Genomic DNA, 26,399 nt, shown 5'->3' on the forward strand with positions numbered 1-26,399 from the left:
GCCAGGCTTAGTTTTGAAGTTCTCCTGTCAGCTATTCTTCCCCCAACTCTAACCCCATATACTCCTGTGATCTTTTTCTTGAGAAATCCCACCCTCTCTCTCTCTCTGCAAGCAAACATCTTAATTCCCAATGCCCTTGCAGCTGTAGCACCAGTTCCTTACTCAGCTGAACTGGATTCTTTTCCTCCTGTCTCACAGGACTAGGCATAACATGCAACAGACTAAAATTAAACTTAGAGTTAAAATATAATGAGGATAATTTTAGAAGTGCAGTAGTTATCTGGGGAAGGGATGGGATTACCAAACCCTTGGAGTCTTTAGAACAAATTGTCTTTCTGAAATACTTGCTTTCATTCACTTCTAATGGTGTGTGTGGACGGAGATCAGATGAGACATTCACTTAAAATATATGGAACTGGTGAATCTTTACTGTTGCTTTTATGCTAAGGCTTAGTGAATTAATTTATTTGCTCTATGTGCCTAACCTGTTCTTCTGGCCCTTTTGTTAAATTGTTTGTAGCGTAGACCCAGTGCTTCAACAGGATCATTTTTGACCTGAGTTTATTGATAGGAGTTAAATTCTGTACTCAAACATTTCCATTCAGTGTTGAAGGCTGTCTGAGTGGAACTTTTGGGGAACAGTTATGTTGAACCTTGGAATGTGGTAGTATTGAGTTAGTGTGATTTTTTTTTTTTTTTTGAAAGGAGGTCTATTCTGCTCTTTGAGCAAAGAAGAAAATTATTTCTTTGTATGTACTGTTATTAAAACTGCCTCTTGTGATTCACTGCAACATTACTGAGCAGCAGAGGGTACTAAAATACTTAAGCAAGCTATGCTGATCACAGTGCTTTAGGAAAGTTGTTTCAATTCATCTTTCAGGTTTGGCTTGAGCTCTTGCTTGCTTTGTTTCAAGATGATTGTTTCCAGCCTTAAACAAGGATCAATATGAGTGACGAATTGCTGATCATTTAATTAGCTCAGAGCAGTTTTCTTCTGGCATTGTATATTTTCTGTTATTGGTTGCTTCTCCTCCCACAAGCCAAAGCAGAATTTGACCATCTGCTGCACCTCTTAATTGAGTTCTGAACAGAAGTTTAATCAGTACAGTGATACAGGGGCTTAGAGTCCATTTTTAACAAGTCTGTTGTTATGTTGCACTTGAAAAATGTTTGTGTCTTTTTAGATACCATTAAATATTATGTCACTGAGGTGATTATTCAGCCATCTGAGAGAAGTTTCAGCACATCACCAAGGTAAAATGTGAAAATTAAAAAAAAATTAGAGAATGTGCTCAGATTTAGGTTTTGGAAAGGATGCTAGAAATGTACCAAAATTTTAGTTTCTTGAATATTAACTTAAAATAGCGAAGTGCAGTCAAATTACATGTAATCATCACAGAATTAAACACTGTAAAGGTAGCATAGTTTCAATTCACTCATGTACAATTTTATTTGCTTATCTTTGTGTGTGTCTGTACTTAGGATGCAGAAGGAGAGAGATTGTGTATAATTTGTCACAGTGTCACACTATTCAACCAATAAGTCAAAATACAATACTTACTTATTTTGAGCTATTTAAGTTTGCACAGTCGTCTGTTGACTAAATATGTAAATAGTAGTCTACATTATGTAAAGTTAAAATAAGTAAAGCTTCAAATGTTTACTGGAAGTGAGAATTTTGAATTTTCATGTAATTCAGTTTGAAGCTGAGACTAAAATTAAACAGAATTTGATCTATATATCTTGTGTCACGCAGTATGTATCAGTAATTTTTCGTTGATTTTGTGAATTATATTTGAAGTATGTGCACCATTCTGAACTTTGTGTTCATATGTGTAAAATACAATAGGGAAAAGCTTTTTTTTCAGCATTTGACATTTGGTGTTGGTCAAAAAAAAAAAAAAAAGGATTTGAAGCCATTTAGAGAGATGATATATTAAAAAAGCCCTGTGACAAGAAATAGGAAATCCTCTGGTCTTGAGGGAAGGTAACTTAAGGAAGTCCCATCCCTCAGTAAAAAGTGGTTGTAGAATGTGATGGAATTGACAGTGTGAAGATGCTCAAATGCTGATACTGCATCGATATAAGTGACTTTGCCCATGTAGATGCTATGAAAACTTATACAATGTTTCATTCTTAAACAGGTCTCAATTCCTACAGAGCATGGTTGCTCAGTGTCTTGTGGAACTGTCCTCTGCAAAAAGCACGTTTAGGTTCACCGTAGAAGGGGATGATGGAAAAATCTATATTCTCGTAAGTTGTTTTTTTAATCTTGAAAAAGTGTGGCCTATGAATCCCACCCCTTAAAATGTGTTACTTATGTTGATCATGACTGCATGTGTAAAAAACACAATTAATTCAAGTTCTTGTGTTGAAGTAGTTCTGGATAGTTCTGTTCAAGTAAGTAATTTCCTCCTCTTTTTTAATGTAAGTAGGTGTACATATAGAAATTTTCTCTATTAAGAGAGTAATGAAAGTATTACAAATGCACTGCAAATAGCAGAGAAATAAGTGTTTTCTATGCAGAAAATATGAAAAGCTTAAGTTTTGACTTTATATTATATATCTCGTCTTCTCATTCCGGTGCTTCTTATCTTCAATCACCAGAAATTCATCAAATTCAGTAGCATCTTTCACAAATGTTGTCCTAAGTCAGCAGAAATTACTAATGGAGTCAGCCTTGCAAAGTGAAGTGCAAACAAAAATAAAATTGCCTATTATACTTAATGTTCCAATGCTGTTAAACTTGGTTAAGCTTGATATTTAAATAGTGACAGCTAAATTCCTCAAACTTGTAAGATCGATAGAAATTTGAGTTTGGAATTATCTTAATGCTGCACGCTTGGTATAACCAGAGAGGTTTTCATATTCATGAACTAAATATAGGCACAGAATTTGTAATTTTGGAGTTTGTATAAGTAATATATAGTCACAAAGAAAAAGACATACATGATTGTAGATTCTTACTCTAGCTAAACTTAGAGATATACTTTGTTGAGGTAGGCACTCTTAATTTAATAACCTATTTTATATATACATTGTCAAAGTTCTGTAATTTCCAAACATCCAGACTCTGAGGTAAATGTATATCTGTTGCTTTTAAATAAATTTTAGCTCCAAGCTTACATTTACGCAACCACCAGCAAATACTTCTGTGATGCTAAAATAAGATCTCAGGAACAGACCCCTAAGTGTGACTATGTATAATCTAATAGACGAATCATTAAAAATTGTGATTTTTTCCTTGTAGCTTATGTGTTTCCAAGTTACCTAGTATTTTGATGCTTAAGTTTAGTAGTTTATGCAGAATGAACTGGTTATTTTTTAAAGAAAAATCAGCCAATTTAGGAGATTGCCCTTGCTTTTAGCACTGTGTTGCAGTTTTAAAGATGTATTTATTAGAGGAGCAGGCTGAATTAACATAGGGGCTAGCCTGTGATTGGCATCCCTTCCTTTTTATTAATGAGTTGTTGGTATTTCTCTTTTTTGGTGTGTTTTTAACATTAGGAAGCCCTTACTCATGTGCAGGGTAAGGTTCTAGAGATTATATACACACCAGCATGTGTTCTGGAGACATGGGCCAAGTTTTAGGTCTCAGAGGACTTGTGGACATAAATGTAAAGTAATTAATTTCTATTAATAGAAACAGTGCTTAATATTTATTAATATTAAAAATTGCAAACAGATAAGCAGTAAAAAAAGGAGGTGCTTGAGGCTGTGAGTACATAACCAAATTAGAGAAGTGGTCTCCTCACTGATGCATCATGCACCAGCTGTTCTACTTACCACAGAATGGTTTGGGTTGGAAGGGACCTCAAAGATCACGAAGTTCCAACCCCCCTCCATGGGCAGGGACACCTCCCAGGTGACCATATTGCTTCAAACCCTGTCCAGCCTGTCCTTGAACACTTCCAGGCTGGGGCCTCCACAGCCTCTCTTGGCAACCTGTTCCACTCTTTCACCACCCTGAAAGTGAAGAATTTCCTCCTAATGTCTAATAATCTAAATCTGCCCTCTTCCAGTTTAAAGCCATTACCCCTTGTCCTGTCACAACCTTGTGAAAAGTCCCTTCCTGACTTTCTTGTAGGCCCCCTTCAGGTACTGGAAGGCAGCTACAAAACAAACACTTGTTTTGACAATGAGTCAAAGATTTTTATTCACAGTGTTTGTGCTTACATACTTGAATACACACAGCTTAGACTGTGTATGTGATAATTAAGGTTAAGGTCTCTCACTAGTCTTTCTAATTTTATTTTTTTTAAACTGCAAATATTATGTATGCTCATTTTTTTTCTATTTCCTCTGCATACATCACTTAACATTAGCAGCTGTGTTGTTCATGGATATTTTGTTGGTGATAACCACATTCCTGAAAGCTGTACATGATTTATGATTGGTTCATTTTTTCTTTTAAAGAATTACAATAAATGAAAGCCTCTTTGTCTCAGGAAAAAAAATAGTGGTGTATACAGATTTCCTTATTTATCCTCTTAACATTCTCTAATAGATGAATCACCTCATTCCACTGTTGGAGGGCTCCCTGCCTTGAAGCTGCATGACTTACAAGCTAAGAATGAGATGAGGACAGCAAATGGATAGTGAAATAGGAGAACACAAGCAAAATGTTACATTATTGGTTAGCATAGCAGTATGTTAATAGATGTCATTTTTTTGGTGCCAGAATAAAGAATAGGTTTCAAAGAGGTAAATAAGTAGTTTTGGGGTTAGATTCTTCTCCTGAGAACATTTTTGAAACTTATTGACAAGATGATTTAAAAAGCAAGATGGAAAAAAAAGCCAACAGCAAAAAATACCAGCAGAAATGCAAACACTTTCTCTCAGTGCTGTCATTTCAGAAAAGGTCATCAATCTGCACTATGAATAAATTCTAAACTTTGTGTACTTATCTTTCCCTAAAGATTCTTTTTTTACTAGAATTAATATAAAAGGAATTTGGTTGTGATGTATGAAGTGTTAAAAGAGGAAGGAAGGATCACATATTGTGAGTAATATGGTTGAAAGCACAGATCAAAATTTGAAACCAAGTTAGCTGGAAATGACATGTATAAAGTGCTTTGAGTCAACACATCTATCCTTGGTGAGTGATTGTTCATTCAGACCAAAAGCAAGATCATAAAATAATTCATGCATGAGGAAAAGAAGGAAATTCTGCCTAAAGAAGCAAATGCAGTTCAGATGTTCATTTCCTCACAGGCAAGTGTCCTTCCACCCAAAAAGATTCATTTTCTTTCTCTGTATTGCGTGCTAAGGTATTATCACAGATCTGTTGCATTGCTGTTGAGACAAAGACATAGTCTGAGCAAGAGGTAGAATGTTTTTGTCAGAGGCCACATATCAAGACTTGTAGTAGAAGTGGGCACCTTTCAGATGGACCCTTCTGCAAAAGAAGTTACAGTCCTGTAACCAGTGGTGTCCCCCAGCAGTCAGTACTCGATCTGGCCTTGTTACATGTTCATAAACGACCTGGGTGAGGGGACTGAGTACATCCTCAGCATGTTGGCTGATGATACAAAACTGGGAGGTGTGACTGACACTCTGGAGGGCTGTGTTGCCATCCAGCATGACCTGGACAGACTGGAGGGCTGAGCAGAGAAGAACCTAATGAGGTTAAATAAGAGCAAGTGTAGGGTCCTTCACCTGGGTTGGAAGAACCCCATCACCAATATAGCTTAGGGGTGGATCTGCTTGAAAGCAGATGGGAGGAGAAAAATCTGGGGTCCTGATAAATAAATTCTCCATGAGCCAGCAGTGTGCCCTTGCTGCCAGGAAGGCCAATGGAATCCTTGGCTCCATACAGAAGAGTATGGCCAGCAGGTCAAGGGAGGTCATTCTCCCCCTCAGCTCTGCCCTGGTGAGGCCAATCTGGACTAGATTATCTCTACAGGTCCCTTCCAATTCTGATAATTCTGTGATTCTCTGAAGTGGTTTTGTTATTTTGTCAAAAACCAGAAAGAAACAGACAGCTACTTCTGCATTGTTCCCTACATTAGTTTGAAGATTCTTCACCTTCTGAAAAGCTTTTCCAGAGGCTTCTTCAAAGAGAAGTGTTCATAATTTCAAAAGGAAGGAACTCCATATAGTTAAAGCACGGTGGCAGTGGCCTCTGTGTAGAAGACAGTTTTCACAGAATCACAGAATCATCTGGGTTGGAAAGGACCTCTAATCCACTACCACTGCAGTTACCAGACCATGGCACTGAGTGCCACATCAGTCTCTTTTTAAAAATGTCCAGGGATGGAAAATCTACCACCTCCCTGGGCAGCCCATTCCAATGCCTGATCACCCTCTCTGGAAAGAATTTTTTCCTAATATCTAACCTAAACCTCCCCTGGCAGAGCTTAAGTCCATGCCCTCTTGTCTTACTGGTAGCTACTTGGGAGAAGAGACCGACCCCCCCCCTGGCTACCTCCTCCTTTCAGGGAGTTGTAGAGAGTGATGAGGTCTCCCCTGAGCCTCCTCTTCTCCAGGCTGAACAGCCCCAGCTCCCTCAGCCCTTCCTCACAGGACTTGTGCTGTATCCCTTCACAGCCTCCTTGCTCTTCTCTGGACCTGCTCCAGGACCTCAATCTCCTTCCTGAACTGAGGGGCCCAGAACTGGACACAGGACTCGAGGTGTGGCCTCACCAGTGCTGAGTACAGGGGCAGAATCCCTTCCTTGGACCTGCTGGCCACACTGTTCCTGATACAGGCCAGGATGCCATTGGCCTTCTTGGCTACCTGGGCACACTGCTGGCTCATGTTCAGCTTCCTGTCAATCCAGACTCCCAGGTCCCTTTCTGCCTGGCTGCTCTCAGCCACTCTGTGCCCAGCCTGGAGCTCCCCATGGGGTTGTTGTGGCCAAAGTGCAGGACCCGGCCCTTGGCCGTGTTGAACCTCATCCCGTTGGAATCAGCCCAACTCTCCAGTCTGTCCAGGTCCCTCTGCAGAGACCTCCTGGCTTCCAGCTGATCCTCACTCCCCCCCATCTTACTGTTGTCTGAGAATTTGCTGATGATGGACTCAATCCCCTCATCTAGATCATCAGTGAAGGTTGAACAGAACTGGGCCCAGCACTGATCCCTGGGGGACACCACTGGTGAGCGGCCGCCAACTGGATGCAGCCCCGTTCAGCACCACTCTCTGGGCCTGGCCCTCCAGCCAGTTCCTAACCCAGCACAGAGTGCTCCTGTCCAAGCTGTGGGCTGACAGCTTTTTCAGGAGAATGCTGTGGGAGACGGTGTCAAAGGCTTTCTCCTAATTTTCTCTGATGTCTTCAAAACTCAGCTTAAAGCACTGTGGGTAATGGTCCTAACTAATGAGGTGTATTTTGCAGTTTAGGCTGTGAATGTGTGCTGTGAGTTACCAGAAGAAAAACAATGAGCAGTCAGTTGCTAAGCCAACTACAGTTGATTGTCATCATTTATGTCTGTATGCTGAAGTGATTCTCCTCCTCCCATGCCCTCCCAAGACATCTTTATCGATGCATCTTATTCCTCCTTTCTGAAGCTTCTGCTGCCCTGGGCTCTGATAAATTGTGACTGTCAGATTCAATTATGATGTATACTATGTGTCCTGTTAACAGGGGCTTTTTTCCTCTGCAGGGGATATCATATGTCTTCTACCTAACATCATGTAACTTCTTTTACTTGAAGCTGATTGGGTCATGAGAAGCAGAAGATTACTCTCTAGTGAGCATCACTGCATAAGTTCTATTTTCTGTGATAAATATTTAATATATAAACATTTCATACAGTCATGGGACTTGTAAAAATTGATTTTCATTGGTAACCTGGATCACTTCAATACTGCAGGCTGTGAATAAAGGAAAAGCCTGGCTTTTTTTATATAGTGGTTAGCATGAAAGCCCTGAATCCAGGTTGGAACACTGATGCGCAATTCACACAAAGATTAAATAAGGTCCATAATGTGATGCAAAGTTCGGGTTTCTCAAAACTTACTTTCCAGTAAGTATCCCATGAATTGCTGTGAGCAAGCACTGCTGAAGAATGCCAGATTATCAAATTTGATAGATTTATTTCCCCAAGTGTCTCTTCCAGCCATTTCTAAATCCCAGCCTTCTTCTTAGACCACATTAATTGCTGTGTTTTTCCTTTTACGTCTTCACTCCATATAGTCATAGCTATCACACTTTTTCTAAGTCTTTCAATTCCCTGCCTTTGTCCCTGGGTTATTCAACATCATACTCTCAACTAATTCCTAGAAAAATATAAAATTAGAGAAAAATATCCATTTGCTTTTGAAATAGACAGCTTGGGACTGCTTCTTTTGTTACTATCAAAGGGATTGTGCTGTGGCCACAAAAAGAGTCAGCATCACAGATCTTAAAAGTGACTATGATAAATCAGGTATCAGTTTATTATATTAACTCATTTTTCTCCACTAGAGGCTTTGAAGATTGCTGAATAAAAAAAAATGTCAATTTGTGTCTGTTAATACTTTGTTAGAAACTTTGTAAGAATGTTAAGAACTTATTATCTTCTGACTTAGGATCAGAGTAAAGAAACAAATTGAAATTTATGTCATCCTCAGTAAAATAAATTATTTCTTCATTTATAGATATGGCTTTTAAATTCTGACACGTTGCTGGTGGAGTCTTTTGGAAGTTCCTCCTCCCACAGTGTTTTTACACTTTTTGGAGATATTTTCATGGATAGCTCTGGACCCGTGGGGACGTGGAATGCTGTAAAAGTCCTTTACCAGCCATGCATTAAAAGCAGGAATAAGGAGTAAGTATGGTCTTTTCTGACCTCAGGCTCTGACCTTTGATTTATTTTTTTTTTTATTGCTTTTCAGGGCAACAGTATGTGTTTGTGGGCCTTTGGACAGACCATTAATGTTAAAGGTGTATCCCTTCAAAATTGTTTGGGTTTTTTTGTTTTGTTTTGGTTGGTTGGTTGGTTTGGTTTTTTGTTTGTTTTTTTATTTTTTGTTTTAATATTTTCTGTTTGTTGGTTGGGTTTTTTTTAAGTAAAAGAGAAATAGTATTTGCTTTTTGTTACAGCCAGAGACAGTTTTGCACTGTAGTATTAAAATGTAGACAAAAGATTTACATTGTTCCTAGAGAGGCATATCTGGATAACTTGAGTATATGATACAAATAAAAATTGTCTCCCATACAGTAGAGATTGATGTGCTCTTTATGTATCTGGTTTTTGCCTATATTAACTCACTGTGCAGTTTTGGAGCTCAGTCACTTCTCTGGCTCTGTTGGGAGAAGCTGGAAAGATGATGATGTCTTAAATCCCATGGAGGGTCAGTGAATTCTGTCCTTGTGGTCTCAGAAGAGCTCCAGATGGTGTAATTCTGGGAAGAGGAAAATTTGTGGAGAGGTGGGGAGTATGGACTGATGCCTGAATGATGCTTAAGTTTAGCCAGGTCTCCCTCTTTGTCTTCTATTTCTGTGGTTTGTGTGAAAATCTGATCTCAGCTGTCAAGTTATTTTTGGAAGTAAACCTCCCTGCATTCCCACAGTACAAATTTTGGACCTCTTTGGTACAGCTGAGGGTAGAGGTGGGTAGTTAGTTCAGCAAATTATGCCTGCCTGTTCAAGCATCAGCCTTGACCATTTTTTGCCTTAAAACTGTGCTTTGTTTTGCAAGAGATAGAGCTGGAATATGTCTGTTTAAGCCAAGTTATCTTCAGTACTAGAGGTGTTGTCCTGTGGGTCGGAATAAATTAGTGTAATCATTGTATCTGTATATATGGAGAATGTATCTGTATTCCTATTAAAAGATACTTGTGGAACTCTTGCAAAGTAAATGACAGGTTTAAAGAGGTATGGATATATTTAAAATCTAGAAGACATACCCTCCAAACTCAGTCAGTGCACAACTAATGTATATATCAAAACCTCATAAAAGTACAACAAAAATATTGTCTCCCACAGACAAACAAGCATATGCATATGAATGCAAATGTTTTTGTAGGAGAAATACACACCTTACAAGAATGTATGATTCTGTGATTGTAATGCTGATCCTGAATGTTGTTTAGTGTATCCATTTCATTTTTCAAACAAATACAATATTGATAGCTGAAATAAATTCTGGCATTGGGACATAATGTGAAATTGTAATATTTAGAGAAAAGGTTATTCATGCCAGAGAAAAAAGTTAGCTTTATTAATATAGTACCTTCAGATTTTGGCATTGGAAAACCTCAGTGATCTAAATGTTATTCAGTGATCTGAAATACATCTTAAAGTGTTATCATTTAAACTGCTTATTCTTAGAATGGGAGCTATTGCAAGAACAACTACCTCCTCTAAAATGAAAAATACTTTACTTACAGCTCAAGTCTTACAGAAGTGAATTACAGGTTTGCTCTTGAAGTTTCATTACTAGTCACATAGTGGATTTAATTACCTTCACACACGTTCAGTTGCTTTGACATGTTATGGAGATAAAAGTCATACCTAGTCAGTCATTTACCTGGCATTCACAAATGTTTCTCTTCAATGGAGCTGTCAGCAGCAAAATTTTACTGTGAGATTATATTCAGTTCCTTCCATTTCCCCAGACAGGCTAGTTGCAAATCATTACTTTCTGAAGATTACTTTGTGTTTATCTTGGGGACTTTTCAGAGAGCAGAAGTCACAACTGAAATTTCAGTTCTCCTCTGACAGTAAATGATGTCTTCCCTGTCCAGTCTCTGGACACATGCAAAACCACAAGAGAGGTCACAGAGGGTTCTTTTTAAGGTTCAGAAACCGATGTAATTGTTGGTTTAGTTTTGTTTTCCCATTCTTATATTCCTTGTAAAGAAAAGTAAAAAAGACATTAGTGTCTATTTTCACTAACTCTCATATCAGGGGGCTTGAAATACTGCCTGGGAGTATTCAAAAAGACTGAAATCTTTCAGGATTGAACAGGAATGTAAACATAGCAGAAGCAAAACTATCAAAACCAGTACAAGTTATTTAATGCCATATAACTGCATTTAGATCTCAAATACTGTTTTGAGATTTCTGAACAAAGTGTCCAATTTATTGAATAGTGCAAGTCTCAACTGGTTTAGATGCCCACATTCCAGTAATTATAATACTTACCTTGCTTGTTTCTGCACATGCACCTGCCTTTGAAGTAATGCAGAAGTTTCAGAGCCCATCTTTGCTCCCTGCAAGTGAGGGAGTAAGCAAAGATACCTTCTGTGTAGGAAGGAGTCAGCAAGTGGTCTGCTTGTGACCTGGATTCCAACAGCTGCAAGAGCAAAGGATGCACTCTAATACCCCCTTGTATGGCTGATTGCCTCTTCAGCTGTTGCAAGTGACTGGCTTGAGTCCTGCCTGATTCTTGCAGTGCTGGAATATGGTCTGTGTGATGGGAAGGGAAACACCTTTCTTACCTGTGGACAATGCAGGGTTTGTGCTGGGTAGCTGGGCCATAGGTTAAGATGGATGAGCATAAACTAGAAATAAAAACATTTATTTGTAGAATATGAATATAATAACATAATCACACAGTTGTTAAACGTGGGTGAAGAAATGAAAGGAAATCTCTACTTAGTCTACTTACACAAGCATAAATCTGCTTACTCTGTGTTAAATATGTGGTTCCGTGGTAGCAGTTGAGATCTTGAGCTTTGTGAAATTGTGCCCTGGCAAGTTGCCTCTGCTTAGAGAGAGCTTAACCAGGATTATCTAATAATTCTCACTGAGGTCCTCCCTTTTTTGAAGTAATCTTTGGGTTCAGATTCCTTGGGATGCAGTTGAATATTTCTCTTGGGGAAGAGTAGAAGCTTTCATATGTAATACTTCTTTTCAAGACTTACATGATGTCAGGAGAAATTTATGGTCTCGCTCTGAAACTTGTTTTATTCATTCTTTATTCAGAGCACAGTTTTCACAATTCTTCATAATTACCATAATACTTATTCTTTTCCTGAGATATTAAAGTTTTTTAAAGTCTCACACTGGGAATTATGTCCTGTGAGAAACACCGCGCTTCAGAGACCAACAGAACTCTTGTTTCCTCCAATAAATCTTTGGCATAGCTATCAATGTACCTTACATTCAGTATTGCTCTAAATAATGCAAAGGAAATAAACATTTAAGTAGGATAAACATTTGTTATTGGCTGCTGAGTGTTACCACCTATAGTGATAATTAGTACATTTGGAGTGGTATCTATTTGGGGGTGGCTGATCCCAAAGCCTGCTGTAACAAACAATGGGACTTGGTCATCTTAGCTTTTCCAACCTCTGTTCTATGATAAAACTGTGTTCTGTTTTCTCAGCTGAATGCCCCTTGTGTGGCATCTGCCTTTTTACTGATATCATACTGATTCATGTTCAGTTTGGTGATCTGTGTTGATGGTTGTATCTTTTCCTGTAGATTGCAGTCTAATAAGCAGCCTTCTCTGCTTTTGTGCAGTTTTCCATTGTCAAATTACATCCTAATTTTGTTTAGAATCTTTTTTCCCTGTTGGGCATGGCCATTTTGATTTCCAGCGTGTTGCATACTGATTGGTGGCACTTCCACCCTTCGTGTTGTCTGTGAGTGAAGGAAGCGTCTCTGCTGTTCCATTCTCCACGAGAGTTACTGAGATGTGGAGTAGGACCAGACTAAGAATATCATGTGGAGCTTCCCTTCATATATCTTTCTTATTAATAGTTTTGCTCTGGGTGTTTTCTTCTCTGTGTTGTTAGACTGCAAAGCTCAAGAACATTCAGGCAATGTGCAATGAGAGCATGGTTAGGTATACCCAGGCATGTTACTTGCAGTGCAGCTTTTGGCATTGCTTCTTGCATTCCTCTGATCTTCCTGAGGGTGGGCCTCAACTATTGTATTGATTTATCTTATTGAGTGCAGGTGGATATCTGCTTCCCTGTGGATCTTTGTGGGCTGTGGGGAGATACCTGCTATACCAGAAAGATTTCCTGGGGGCGTGGAGATTGATTGGGATATAGAGATGGACTGGGACATGGAGATTGGTTGGAGAGAGGGAGATGGGAGTTGGGCCCAGCACCAGAGCCAGTTGTCCAATGCATCTCCATCCCTGGAGATGTGCTGTTTCTAGGTGTGGGCACCTATGGGACACATACCCCCAGCACACCCCCACCCATGGGACACACAACCCTAGCAGGCATGGTCACCCACCCATGGGACACACAGCCCCCAGCGAACATGCAGCTGGCACAGAGGCACAGCAGGACACACACACCCATTCTGGGATCATTCCTGCTTTATTGGAGCCCGGGCCGCAGTGGTGTGGCGGCACAGAGATGGTGCTGGGAAGAGGTCTGGGGAGCCCTGGCTCTGCAGACACCCAGCCCAAGGGTCAGCTCAGCTTCTTTGTCTGCTTCTCCCCCCACGCCGCTGACTCTGCCCACGCTGGCGCCTTCTGGGCCTGGGCTGGCGATGGCCCCTCTCATGTCGCTGGGGCTGAGAGTGGCTCCCAGGCCGGCGGCTGCTGATGCTGCGGCTGCTTTGGAGGCGGAGGCGGCGGCTGCGGCTGTGGTTCCTGGTTCTCTGGTACCGGGCCATGTTGGGACTGAGCAAGTGGGGTGGGTGCTCTGCTTTTATAGGGGTGCTGGGGTGGGGCACTTAGTGACGTCTCACCAGCTGCATCACAGTGACTCCCTGGTGTCACCCAGCAGCATGGTCTCCATGGCTGCTGGCCAGCCCAAGCCCAGTGTGCATCAATGATGTGGCCAAGGCTGATGGCAAGGGCTCTGATATAGGTGGCAAAGACACTGTGGTGGGTTGACCTTGTCTAGGTGCTGGTGCCCACCCTAGCGCTCTACCACTGCCCATATCCACTGGAGAAGGCAGAGAAAACATGGTGAAAGTTATCTCTGGGAAGAGTTAACTCAGCAAGTACAATTATGTGTTCAATAGGTGAAACTTGGGGACACTAATTTCTTATTGATTAATAAAGTAGAAGAATGACAAATAACAACACATCTAAATAGTTCTTTACACCCTGCCTCTGCTGCTCCATCCTCATTCTGCTCTTGCCCTGCTCCAGCAGAGGGTCCACCCAAGGAGGCTGTGGAAGAAGAATTAATTCTTCCTGTATGGCACAGTCCTTCAGGAATGGACTGCTCCAGCACAGACCCCTCTGCTCAGGGTTATAGAAGCTGCCAGGAGTCTGCTTCAGCCGTGGGCTTTTAAAATTATCACAGCCTCTCTGGGCACATGCTCCCACTGTGCTTGGGAGCATCCATGGGCTACAGCTGGGTGTCTGCTCCAGCTTGAACCTCCATGGCCTGCAGACCTCCGTGGGCTACAGGTGGCTGTTTGCTATGCCAGAGAGATTGTCTGGAGACATGGAGATGGGCTGGGGATTTGGAGAAGGGAATGTAGAGATGAGAGTCAGGCCCAGCACAAGAGCCAGCATACTAAAGTGTGTCCATCCCTGGAGATGTGATTTAGACCTTGATGTGGGCACCCATGGGAGACACAGCACAAGGGGACATAGGAGCCCACCCATGGGACACACAACCCTAGCAGGCATGGTCACCCACCCATGGGACACCAGACCAGGGGACAAGCAGCTGGCACAGAGGCACAGCAGGACACACACACCCATCCTGGGATCATTCCTGCTTTATTGGAGCCCGGGCCGCAGTGGTGTGGCGGCACAAGAGACGGTGCTGGGCAGAGGTGTTGGGAGCCCTGGCTCTGCAGACACCCAGCCCAAGGGTCAGCTCAGCTTCTTTGTCTGCTTCTCCCCCCACGCCGCTGACTCTGCCCACGCTGGTGCCTTCTGGGCCTGGGCTGGCGATGGCCCCTCTCATGTCGCTGGGGCTGAGAGTGGCTCCCAGGCCGGCGGCTGCTGATGCTGCGGCTGCTTTGGAGGCGAAGGCGGCGGCTGCGGCTGTGATTCCCGGTTCTCTGGTACCGGGCCATGTTGGGACTGAGCAAGTGGGGTGGGTGCTCTGCTTTTATAGGGGTGCTGGGGTGGGGCACTTAGTGACGTCTCACCAGCTGCATCACAGTGACTCCCCGGTGTCACCCAGCAGCATGGTCTCCATGGCTGCCGGCCGGCCCAAGCCTGGTGAGGGGGTGACGTGATGATGTGACTGGAGGGAGATGCCAGGGGCTTCACGGCTGGTGAAGACACTGTGGAGGGTTGACCTTGGCTGGGTTCTGCTGCCCACCCAGCCACTATGTCACCTTATCCAGTGGAGAGGGGGAAGAAAACATGGTAAAAGGCTCAGGGTGTAGGTAAAGGTGGGAAGATAAGTCAGCAGGTACCACCATGGGCACAGCTGGCACAACTCTGTGAAGTTAATTTAATTCCAATTAACAATAAAGTAAGAGAATGACAAATAACAACAGATCTCAATAGTTGTTTACATCTTGTCTCTGCTGATCCCTCCCCATCCTGCTCTTGCCCTGTTCCAGCTGGGGTCCACCCATGGGAGAGTCCACCACCAATTGCTCCAGTGTGGGTCCTTCCTTTGGGGCTCTTTTCCTCAGGTATTGACTGCTCCAGTGCAGGTTCCCCTCCTTGGGGTCACAGGAACTGCCGGGAGCCTGCTCTAGCCTGGGCTCTCAAAATGGTCACAGCCTCCTTTGCTAGCTTCTGCCTGCTCTTGCATGGGGCCTTCCATGGGCTGCATCTGGGTATTTACTGCAGTGTGGAATTCTGTGGCCTGCAGGTGGCTGTCTGCTAAACCAGAGAGATGGGCTAGCCATGGAGATGGGCTGGGGACATGGAGATGTGTCAGGGCTGTGGAGATGGGAGTCAGACCCAGCACAATAGCTGGCAGGTCAAGGCATCTCAGCTTCTGGAGATACATCCTTCAGGTGCTAAACAGGGCTAGAAACACTTAGGTGTGTCTTTTGGTCTAGTAGAAGGTCTGGTCTAGTGGAAGGTATCCTTTCCCATGGCAGGGGGATTGGAATAAGATGGTCTTTAAGGTCTCTCCCAACCCAAAGTATTCCATGATTCTGTGTGTGATTGCACAAGTTCTGAGCAGGTCTGTCTACAGTGAGGCTTCCAGCCCTTGAGGGAGTTTTGTGAGCCATCCTTCTACATCAAATCAATTGAATTTATATGCTGTCATTTCTTCTTGTCACCTATGAAAAAGTATGAGTGTAGTCCCTCTTTGGAGAAGGATGCCTCATACATTTTCTGCTCTGTTCTTACTTAGATATTTATGGATGATGTGTATCTGATTATGTTGGAACCCTCCACTTTTCTCTCAGCAAGGCTCTTTTTCTCCACCTACAAATCTGCTGTGCAGACAGAAGAGGGCTTCCTTTCAAGTAACAGTTTCTTGATAAGTAACACCTTCTGCAAACAACTTTGACTGCTGGGAGTGATAACGGTAAATACTGCTGGAGTGAGAGTGTTGTAAAATTGCATGAAGAAAATTGAAAATGCAGTTACATGGCAATTCAGCCATAACTTGATTTTAGAAAATGTATATGAAGGTACAGTTAGAGGAAAATTGCAGTTTTCCCTTTGTTGTAGTGTTCTAGGCGAAGCTTTGTCAAAGCCATTGATAGCTTTTTTATTTGTTGTACACATATAGAGCCTCTGAGTGTTTTGCAGCTTTTGCAAAAGCCTTCTCCTGTGTAAGAATTTGGTGCTTATCGTTGGAGAGTTAAAAAATGACTTCCATAAATTATTTGTTTTATGAGCTTTAGAAGGGCAGAATAAGCTAGAAAATTGAGCTTGTGGCAAAAAACTTGGAAGTTTTGAGTTCCAGTTCTTTCATTGCAGTTCATGTATAGTGAGCTGTTTACGAAGCTGCTAAGTGATTTATTCCAGAATGTTGTTTATTCTTCCCAAGAATGCCTTTGATTCTGTGGATGACTCTAGAGTAATTCACTTCCTATAAAAGCACCAAACTGTTTCTGTTTCACTGATGTCTGTATGTCTGGAATAGAATGTCTTTCCGTAACTCTTGCCTGTAGAAAACAAATGGTGGTTGTCTGACTGCTTTGTGCTCTCTTTAAGGTGATTTTTGTAGGATAATAATCTTGTTCTGTATCTGGAATGATTAAATGAGTGGGTGGGATTGTAAATGGAACACGAGCGATCTGCTTCGTTTCAGATGGGGTGTTTTTTTCTGTTCTCTTCTTGAGTTCTTTCATGTTATCAAGTTAAAAGAACTGACACCACAGGTGGGTTGCCTTAAAAGATTTGACTGAGCAGTCAGGCAAAGCTTTTTGAAAGATTCAGTCTGATGCCAGTCAGGCTTTTGGAACAGGAGGGATAAAAAAGTACTTTTCAGAGTTTGATAGACATGTAGAAGCTATAAGCCTCTTGAACTTCGAATGCTTGAGCTGAAGCTTGGAGGAAGAGGATGGAAGCTCGATCTGAGAGCTATTATTTTTAGCTGGAGATGATTCTTCAGAAGAAAGAACTGTCTTTTAGTACTGGTAACATCCTTTTCCACCTCTAAGAAGAGACATATGGAACTTTTAGATATAACTTCCAGGAGAAATATCCTGACTTTCTTGAAACTAGACCTGCAATGTGCAGCATCCTTTTAGAGTAGTTACTAAATAGACTCTAAACAAAGGTCTGTTACCTTTCGAAATCATTCCAGCTGAGCTTTATTCTTAGACTGCCTTTTTTTGCTCATCTTTTGAAATTTAGAAATTGAAGTAAGAGAAGGTAGGGCTCTGACTTTTTTTTAAAAAGTGCATTCACAATCCCAAATCACTTAGCCACTTAATAATCTGACCAATTGCCTGCCTTTCTTCCTGTGTAGCTTGAAAGGTTCTGATGTTACTACTCATGTTGCAGGTGTAATCTGCATTAGAAGTGTTAAATGCTATATACATAGTAATTGGCAATGTAAAAGTAAGAAATTGATTGTGCTATTGCTTAGCTGCTTCTTATGTTCTAATTTTGTAGAAAAAATAGAGGCACTATTGAGATCTTCAATCACATTTTATATGCTTTTGAATCAGAATTTGTTATTCTGTGATGTGGCAGAACAAAAAATACAATTCAGGCTTGTATGGTTTTTCTCTATTATCCTTCATATTTTTGAAACATTGTAATTCAGGTAAGCACAACGTTGGTATTACTCCTGTCTCCCTGATTCATATTGCTGTAGCTCAGCTCTTTTGGCCATCTCAGAATCATAGAATCATAGAATTGGCTGGGTTGGAAGGGACCTCAGAGATCATCAAGTCCAACCCTTGATCCACTACCGCTGCAGTTACCAGACCATGGCACTGAGTGCCACATCCAGTCTCTTCTTAAATATCTCCAGGGATGGAGAATTGACCACTTCCCTGGGCAGCCCATTCCAATGCTTGATCACCCTCTTGGTAAAGAAATTCTTTATAGAATCATAGGACTGGTTGAATCATAGTCCTGATTATAGAATCAGGACTGGCAGTGAGAGAGATGTCAAATTGAATGGGAAAAAATTTTACTTAAAAGCAGCAGGACTATCTGAAACTAATTTAAAATGTATAGGCTGAAACAACTGCATTGCCAATTGTGTTAATTCCCCTTTTACAGGATGGCAGGAGTATGAGACAGAGCAGGGTACCATCCACCCCAGTATCCTCCCTCTGACACTCAGGGGAGCCTCAGCACTTCCTGGTACTGCTCAGCTCTGAAGCTGTATTAAGGCCATTAGAGGGCACAGCCCTGCCCATTTCCTTTTCTATCTGTTCATGCATATTTTGACCATCAGTTTGAATAAACACTTTTTGACCTTACTGGTGCTGCCTGCTTTCACAGACTCTGGTGACAGCAAGTTCCACAAGATCACTGGTGCTGTGCAGTGCTCTTAACTTCTTCTAAACTGATCTTCTGCTAGTTTGAGTAACCTCTGGATCTGTCACTGAGGGATTTAGCAAACAGTTCTGCATTCATACTGGCAAAACGGACAGGGGGATCCTAAACTCTACACTGGGATTACTGCATGCAGTTTTCTTGCTGATTACATTTAGGAGTTAGCTACCCTGGCCAGTTTGATGGAGGGACAGCAGTGTCACACCTGTTTAAGTCTTACTCACCAGAATCATAGAATGTTAGGGGTTGCAAGGGACCTCTAGAGATCATCTAGTCCAATCCTAACTGAGGGCATGTTTGCATCTCTAGTATATTCATTTTGATTTTCTTGTAATGTGGCTTTTTAAAAAACTAGATAGCCTAAATACAATAATGATCAACTGTTGAGGATAATTTTATAATTGTAAGTCAAAGCAGCTTTCTACTTAGAGGCTTACCATTGTTTATAGGCTTATAAAGACTATTTGTTTCACTTAGGAACTGTAAGTAATCAACTCCCATAATGCCTTCTAAATGACAGGATCCATTTGAGCAGGCAGGAATCCTATAATTAACCAAGAGTGAAAAACAAAACTTATAAAAGCCTGTTAGACAGATTGCTGACAAGAACTGCTTAAACCTCAAAACTTGATTTACTGAATTCTAGGATCTTGTGCTGTTTTAAATTAGCATTTGTTGTTTCTATTGTATTTCTCCATGACAGACAGTGTAAACTAACAATACTTAGGTTCACAAAATTAGTTAAGCTGCTAATTTTACTTGCAATACTTTTAAAATCAGTATCGATTTGAAAAAGCAAAAGCAAATTGGGAGCATATGACTTGAGACCAAGGCAGGGTAATCTGTGAAGTTATTCAGCACAGTTCCATTTGTGTGTGGTTACAAAAGGATGTTGTTGATTGCTTATTTTGACTGCTGTAGCATCAAGGATAAACAGAACAAGCAATTCTCATACTGACTTCTCTCAATACTGTCATTAAGCTATAAGTGAAACCATTTGTATAACTAATAGGCACAGTAAGCAATGGAAATGTGCATATGCATGTTTGAGGCAGAAGAGGAAGAGACCTGACTGGAAAGGTGGAAAATGTTCCAGGGAATAAAATTTATGCAGAATTTTCAAATTTCAATCAAATATCTTGCTGAATTTCAGTCAAAGAATGGCTGAAGGCAGTACTATTAGATCTACTCAGAAGTGAGTTGTTGAATTGACTGTGCCCATATTCCCTCTGTGTATGGTTAAAAGAGTATTACATTTGGTTTATGTTCTTCCCAGAGTGTATACATTACCATAATACCAGGTAAGCCTTCAAAATTTTTGTTACTTCACAGCAACACCGAGTGATTCTGATGTTAGGGAGTTCTCGGTAGTCCCAGAAGCAGAAATACAGAAATTATGTGAGTGCTCCTTTGGGCCTTAATATTGCTGGTTTTCCTGGAGACAGCAAAATCATAGTATCTCATTGAAAATGTTTTTTCAGTGAAATGGCTGCAGGCATGTATGGTAGGTGGATTTCCATGCCTCCAACACTGCAGCTGGGGCATTTCAGCTGGTACTGATGGGCAGGTGCAAAGTATCAGTAGCAGGACTGGTTAGAAGCTGGGCTTTAAACCCAGCACAGGTATTTTTTCCCTCCTGTAGACATAGTGTTTTGTGAATCCTTCAAAACTAGTTTGGAAATGTTGTTGAGGTAGTTGCACTTTCATATATACACTTCTCTTCTCTTACTGGCTGCTTCCCAAGTGTCCTGTATCATTCACAAAGCAAGTTGGTTGAACAGTATAAAGTGTTTCCTCATTTCAGTCCCAAGTTGGTATCTTGTGATGGAAACAATTGTAATACCACTGCTGAAGCATTTCTAAGTATATTTTCCACTATTTTTTTTTCCGATTTTAAACTTCCTCTGGAAATTGGTAAATATGTTATATTGAGAGAAAGAAGTTTTGACAAGCTAGAATAATTGCTGGTAATGCAAAGAATCTTCTTCTGAAAATGGGTACTTAAAGGCACACTAAGATGAGCCATTAGATATTTAATGATTTAGTGCATTTTTCAATCTAATACTATTACTAAATGTGACCTTTACTGGTTGTTGTCTTATATTAAAAAATTGTCTCTCTATATTCTCTATTTCCTGTTTTCAGCTGTTTGCACATTATTGCTGCAAGCTGCTGTTCAGATGTTGTATTTCAAACAGAAGTGGCTGCATGTCATGAATGTTATAAAGGCTTCTAATTCTTTGAACATGACATGATGATTAAGAAATACTCTTCTCTGAATTGAGAGATTTTGAAGAAAACCCTGTTCTGTTTTTCTGAAGCTAATGAAACAATCAGCAGTTACTGTAAGAAGAAATGAACTACTAAGAAGCTGGTTTGGCCCCCCAACACAGCAATTCTGCAGACACTTCAGCATCTTTGCAGCTCTTCTGTACACATAGGACCATTGCATTTAATTAACACAGTTGTCCAGGTGAGCTTATTGTATCACCAATTATGTCTGATGCAAGCCTTAACTAAGGAAATTGCTTCAAGAACATCGAGTAGTAGGTGGGTACCAGATAACTGCAATGTTCATTGATTGCCTCCAGTAGAAATTGGAGAGAACATATCAATATAACTGATTCTGAAAAAAGTGTAGACTGAAGATTGGAAGCTTTCTAATATCAGAGCAGTGATGATAGAGCCTTCCAGTAGGAGTAATATTATCAAGAAACAGAATTGCTTTAAAGATGAAGACTGGTAAAATTGCAAAAAGGAAAACTTCAGCATGAGGTATATTCTAGGAGGGAGATGAGCTTATTGGCTGGGAGATACCCTCAAGTTCAGTTTTCCAACTCTGTAACTGACCTGCCAAAAGACTTTCAAGTTCACTCTCACCATGTATCTTTTGCTCTCCGGAATGTTTTCAGAGTGACAAGTTTCCATGTGCATGGAGAGCCACAATCTTGAGTGGGCTGCTATTGACCAGTTTAGTAATCATCAGGGGTGGCTGCATTCTCCTACATCCCAAGTCCATTCTAATTAATTTTATTTGCAAAGGATTTAAAGTACTATCTCTGCAGCCATCTTACTTTCAGGTGTTCTGTCTCCTCTTTGAACAAGGTCATCTACTCAAAGGCTTTTCTTCTCATGGAGCTGGTATCTGACTCAGTCTTCCTTTTGTCAAAGCTGTGTTTTAGTCTGTAACATCAGCTTCTGCATCAGTACTGATTTAAGTTGGCTAAACCTAGATTTAATCTTCCATCTAAATCCCCTCTTCCTTTTTTCTTCTGCTCTTGCTCATAACAGCTGCCAGGCTGTTACGTGTCCCCTTCCTTTTTCTTGTTCTTCTAACTCAGGGCTAGGTTTTGCTGTTTCGTGATCCATAAAGTTTCAAGAAAACTCGTAACAATAAACGAAAGAGCCAAAATAATCTGCATCCACCAATCTGAGAGTGCCAGGCTGTGTGTGTGGCCCATGCAGCCCCCACAGTGCCATCTCAGAAGGGTGAGTGATGGCATTTGTGATTCCTCCAGCTCTGCTTCGTGCCTGCAGCAGGTCAGCAGGACTCTGGACCACTGCCTAAGTGAGGTCTGTCAGCATACACATGGATTACACAGACACTGTTAAATCTCTGCCATAACAGAAGGGGAAAGCTTCACAATAGTTGAAACAGAAAACTTGGGAGTTTAAGTAGGGACGGATTTCTGAAGCATGGAGGGGTTATTTGTGGAAGGCTATTTCCATGCATACAGGAAACATAAAAGATGTGTGAGGAGTCGTAGTGGCTGAGGACAGGGAAAAGGGGCTAGTGGAAAGCTGATCTTTCCAGATTGGCAATTGGTCTGTTGTTTGTTTTAAAAATGGACTGTGAGATGTTGTAAATCAGGTGGCCTGGGCATTTGTGATCTATGTAAAAAATGTTGTTATGCCAGTTTATGTTTTTGAATTAACTTTAAGATTACTTTTAGGAAAGGAAACTGTTCTTGATTGATTGATTGATTGATTGATTGATTTCTCTAGGATACAATTGCCTGTTAAATTTGACTTGTAACCACACCAGGTATTTTAATGCCAGGGTTGTGTCATAGTTGCCTAAAGTGAGCTTCCATACAAATTTTGTATTGATAAAAATAAACTGTTCCCGGAAAATTATTATTTCACTGGGAAAAGGAAAATATTGCCTATGTGAAGTTAGAACTTTAGTGATTAGGCTTTTTCTTGGCAATGGCTTGGATTGAATGAGTTGAGATAATAAATTTTGCTGTCAGCAAATTCTCAGGATCAACCAATTCAGTGATTTGTGGTGTTCCTTGTTTTGCTGCAGGTTCATGTAATTACATCTTGAAATATTGAATTTCCTTCTCTTCTGCAGTCAGTACATCAGAAAAAAAAAACCCCAAACTTTAAAGTAGCAAGCTGAGAGCTTTTTGTAAACAGTGATTTCAGCTTTTATTTGCAAAGCATGACAACTTCTCCCTTTGGATTCAGGAATAATGGTCTGTAGTGCCTGTCATTTTTCAGCACTTCTATATGGGATATCAACAGCGCTCTGAAAGTGATTTATTTAAAACAAGAGGTTTAAAAATCAGAAGTCAGAAAACATTTTCATCTTTACATTGTTCTGAAATTCTATTTCAACTTCAGATACAGCAATAGGCCTTAAAAAGGAAATTAAGGTTTATGAAGCATATGACCAGGGAACATCCAGGGAAGTGTTTTATCCTGTGGCTGGGGGATCCAGTGCTCTAGGTACAGGGCAGGAGCAGCACTGCCATTGCTGATCACACAGATCATTGATACATTCAACTTTGATTTTGTTTGATACTTTTTTAAAAATTATTTTTCTTCTTTGCTAGGCTGGTTGATTATGTTGAGGAAATGTGTGTTACTATTTGTTGTGAGTCTAGGGCTCTGAATGTAAACCTGTTTCAGTGTTTTTAAGACAGGGTATCACAGACACCATCCCTCTGGTGCTAGGTCCCCACGTTGAGGACATCGGTGATAAGGAGCAGTGGGATGCAGGCAGGTGGAGAGACCTGCTGGGAAGATCTTTGCATCTAACACAAGCACAGCTCACGTAATTTTCCCAGAGGTTTCAACAGTCATCCCTGTCCTAGTAAGTGGCAGATCAGCCCTGAGCTCTGTGCTTATGGGATGCATTTTCTACACAGTGCTTAATGCTGTGCTCCCTTGGTTTGTGGTGAGAGCCTGTTCTGGGGATGATGGTGTGACTGTCAGCAAGAAGGCAAGGGGACAGCACATTGCTTACCGGGATTGCTGCCTGCCCATGGGGCATACCACCTCCTTGCTGCTCTCCCTGCGCTGCCTAGGTGAGGAGCTTAGTCAGATTGTCTCACTTCAGCCAACTTTGCTTTTCTGTCACCTTCCTAGCTGGGGTTACTGTACCAACTGCCTGCGTGGCTTTGCAGCACAGACAGCTGAGCCACTTGACAGTCATGTCCTCAACTGCTGCAGTTTGTAGCATACAGCTGAAGATAAATTGCTGCCAATTTTGGATTGCTGAAAGCCACTGCATTGTGAACAATAGCAGTTTAAGAAATGAGTGATGTGCAGTTTAGTTGTCCAGGCAGGGTCAGCACATGGGACCAGTATCTTATCATAGAATCATAGAATCATAGAATTGGCTGGGTTGGAAGGGACCTCAGAGATCATCAAGTCCAACCCTTGATCCACTACTGCTGCAGTTACCAGACCATGGCACTGAGTGCCACATCCAGTCTCTTTTTAAATATCTCCAGGGATGGAGAATCCACCACTTCCCTGGGCAGCCCATTCCAATGTCTGATCACCCTCTCTGTAAAGAAATTCTTTCTAATGTCCAACCTAAACCTCCCCTGGCACAACTTAAGACCGTGCCCTCTTGTCTTGTTGAAAGTCGTCTGGGAAAAGAGACCAATCCCCCCCTGGCTACCCCCTCCTTTCAGGGAGTTGTAGAGAGTGATGAGGTCTCCCCTGAGCCTCCTCTTCTCCAGGCTGAACAGCCCCAGCTTCCTCAGCCTCTCTTCATAGGATCTGTGCTCGAGTCCCTTCACCAGCCTGGTTGCCCTCCTTTGGACCTGCTCCAGGACCTCGATATTCTTCCTGAACTGAGGGGCCCAGAACTGGACACAGTTCATCAGATGTCTCATCCCTGCTCATCAATTGGGTCACTGAGTGCCTAAAATAGAGTGATCCAAATACTTCCCAGTGTGCTCACAGCACACAGAACCAACAAATCACACCAACTTTACATCTTAGTATTGGTTCTACATGTCTTCTGTTTTCAGCTGTTACTAACGAATTTTTTTTCCAAATTAATCATTATTTAATAAACTTGTGCTTATTTATCATAACTACATCTATAAATTCATTTCTAATGGCTGGACACATGAATTTTAACAGTCCCTTTGCTATGGCCACATTATTCAGGATGAGCTCAGGCTGATAGGTAGACAATTTTTTTTCCCAAACTCCTAAGGAAGTGTAAAAAATGTATAATGTTGCTTTAACAAGGGCCACTGGGATTTGGGATTGTATATCTAAACCCTTATTAAAGGCAAAAATTTCTCTATGTTTATCCATGCAGAGCAAAGCTGCTCTTGAGAGAGTCCAATGCACTTTAAAAATGAGGAGAATTTGATAAACATAGAACTGATATAATGGAGAAAAATATGGAGGATCTTCCCTCTCTATTCCTTTACTGCATACTTAAATTTGCTGTTAATCACTAAGGTAAAAAGAAAAATGGAGTGACAGAACCTCTTGAATCTTAAGGCCATTTCACTATACTGGGAACCAACAGTGGAAAACTCTTATGATAGAAAGAAGCTACTTGCAACAGTGAAGAAAAAAAACAGATGAAAAAATCTGCCTCCCTAGCAGGAGGATTAATTCTCCTGTACAATTAATCTGGTTTCCTTAAACTCATTCTTCAGCATCCAAAAAGAGATTTCTGTCTTTGTATGTGAAATAATTTTTACTCATGTATACCTCTGTTGGGATCTCAGTTTAGGTCCCAACTGCCCTCTCCTAGGAAGCTCTAGAAGGAGAATTAAATGGAATGGATTTCATGAGATACTTTATGTTCAACTCCCTCTTGTTTTCTTTCAGTAATTAGAAGCTTAATGTGTTTCTAAGGGCCTGGTAATGAAAAACCTGATGTAAAATTAGACCGTTTAATTAAATTATGAAAATGGAACCTAATATTTTCAGGAAGAAAAAAAATTTACAGGAAGCCATGATGTGGTGGATGGGAAGTTTTAAGTTTATACATTTTCAGAGCAACAGTTGCTTTAGACATTTTCACTTCTTTTATAAATCTCAGCAGTCCATGTGTCCAAGATAATTAAACACATTCTTTGTCTCTTTCAAGAAATTAGCCATTCCTATTTCTGTGAGAGTTATACCTTGATAAATAACTCCACCATTTCATTCAGTCTTCCTTTGGGTAAATTTCTCCCATTTTTATTTTCAGTGTTTTTCTCAAAAAAGCCTTGAAGGAAAGATAGAAGCTTGAATGCAACTAGGGCTGATATTACCATTTTTACAAGTAGTGACACTGAATTTTGTATGGAAGGATGAAGATGCATAGGGATTCTAGGTAATTGATTAAGCTGGAGATGCTGACCTTTAAGTAGCATGTGCATGAATTTTTACACTGTATAGGTGAAACTGGAG

General features: G+C 41.0%; 1 protein-coding gene across 2 annotated transcripts in view; it reads left to right on the plus strand.

Moving 5' to 3' along the window:
• Positions 1-26,399, plus strand: part of UBE3D (ubiquitin protein ligase E3D) — an 86,965-nt gene that overhangs the window by 14,083 nt on the left and 46,483 nt on the right. For both annotated transcript variants that reach the window (XM_071741476.1, XM_071741478.1), the window contains exons 6-8: positions 1,185-1,254; positions 2,145-2,253; positions 8,578-8,747. In XM_071741476.1, the coding sequence (XP_071597577.1) occupies positions 1,185-1,254; positions 2,145-2,253; positions 8,578-8,747 (349 nt within the window). The remainder of the gene's footprint in view (positions 1-1,184; positions 1,255-2,144; positions 2,254-8,577; positions 8,748-26,399) is intronic.

Source organism: Heliangelus exortis, chromosome 3, assembly GCF_036169615.1.
Source record: "Heliangelus exortis chromosome 3, bHelExo1.hap1, whole genome shotgun sequence".
Classification (NCBI taxonomy): domain Eukaryota; kingdom Metazoa; phylum Chordata; class Aves; order Apodiformes; family Trochilidae; genus Heliangelus; species Heliangelus exortis.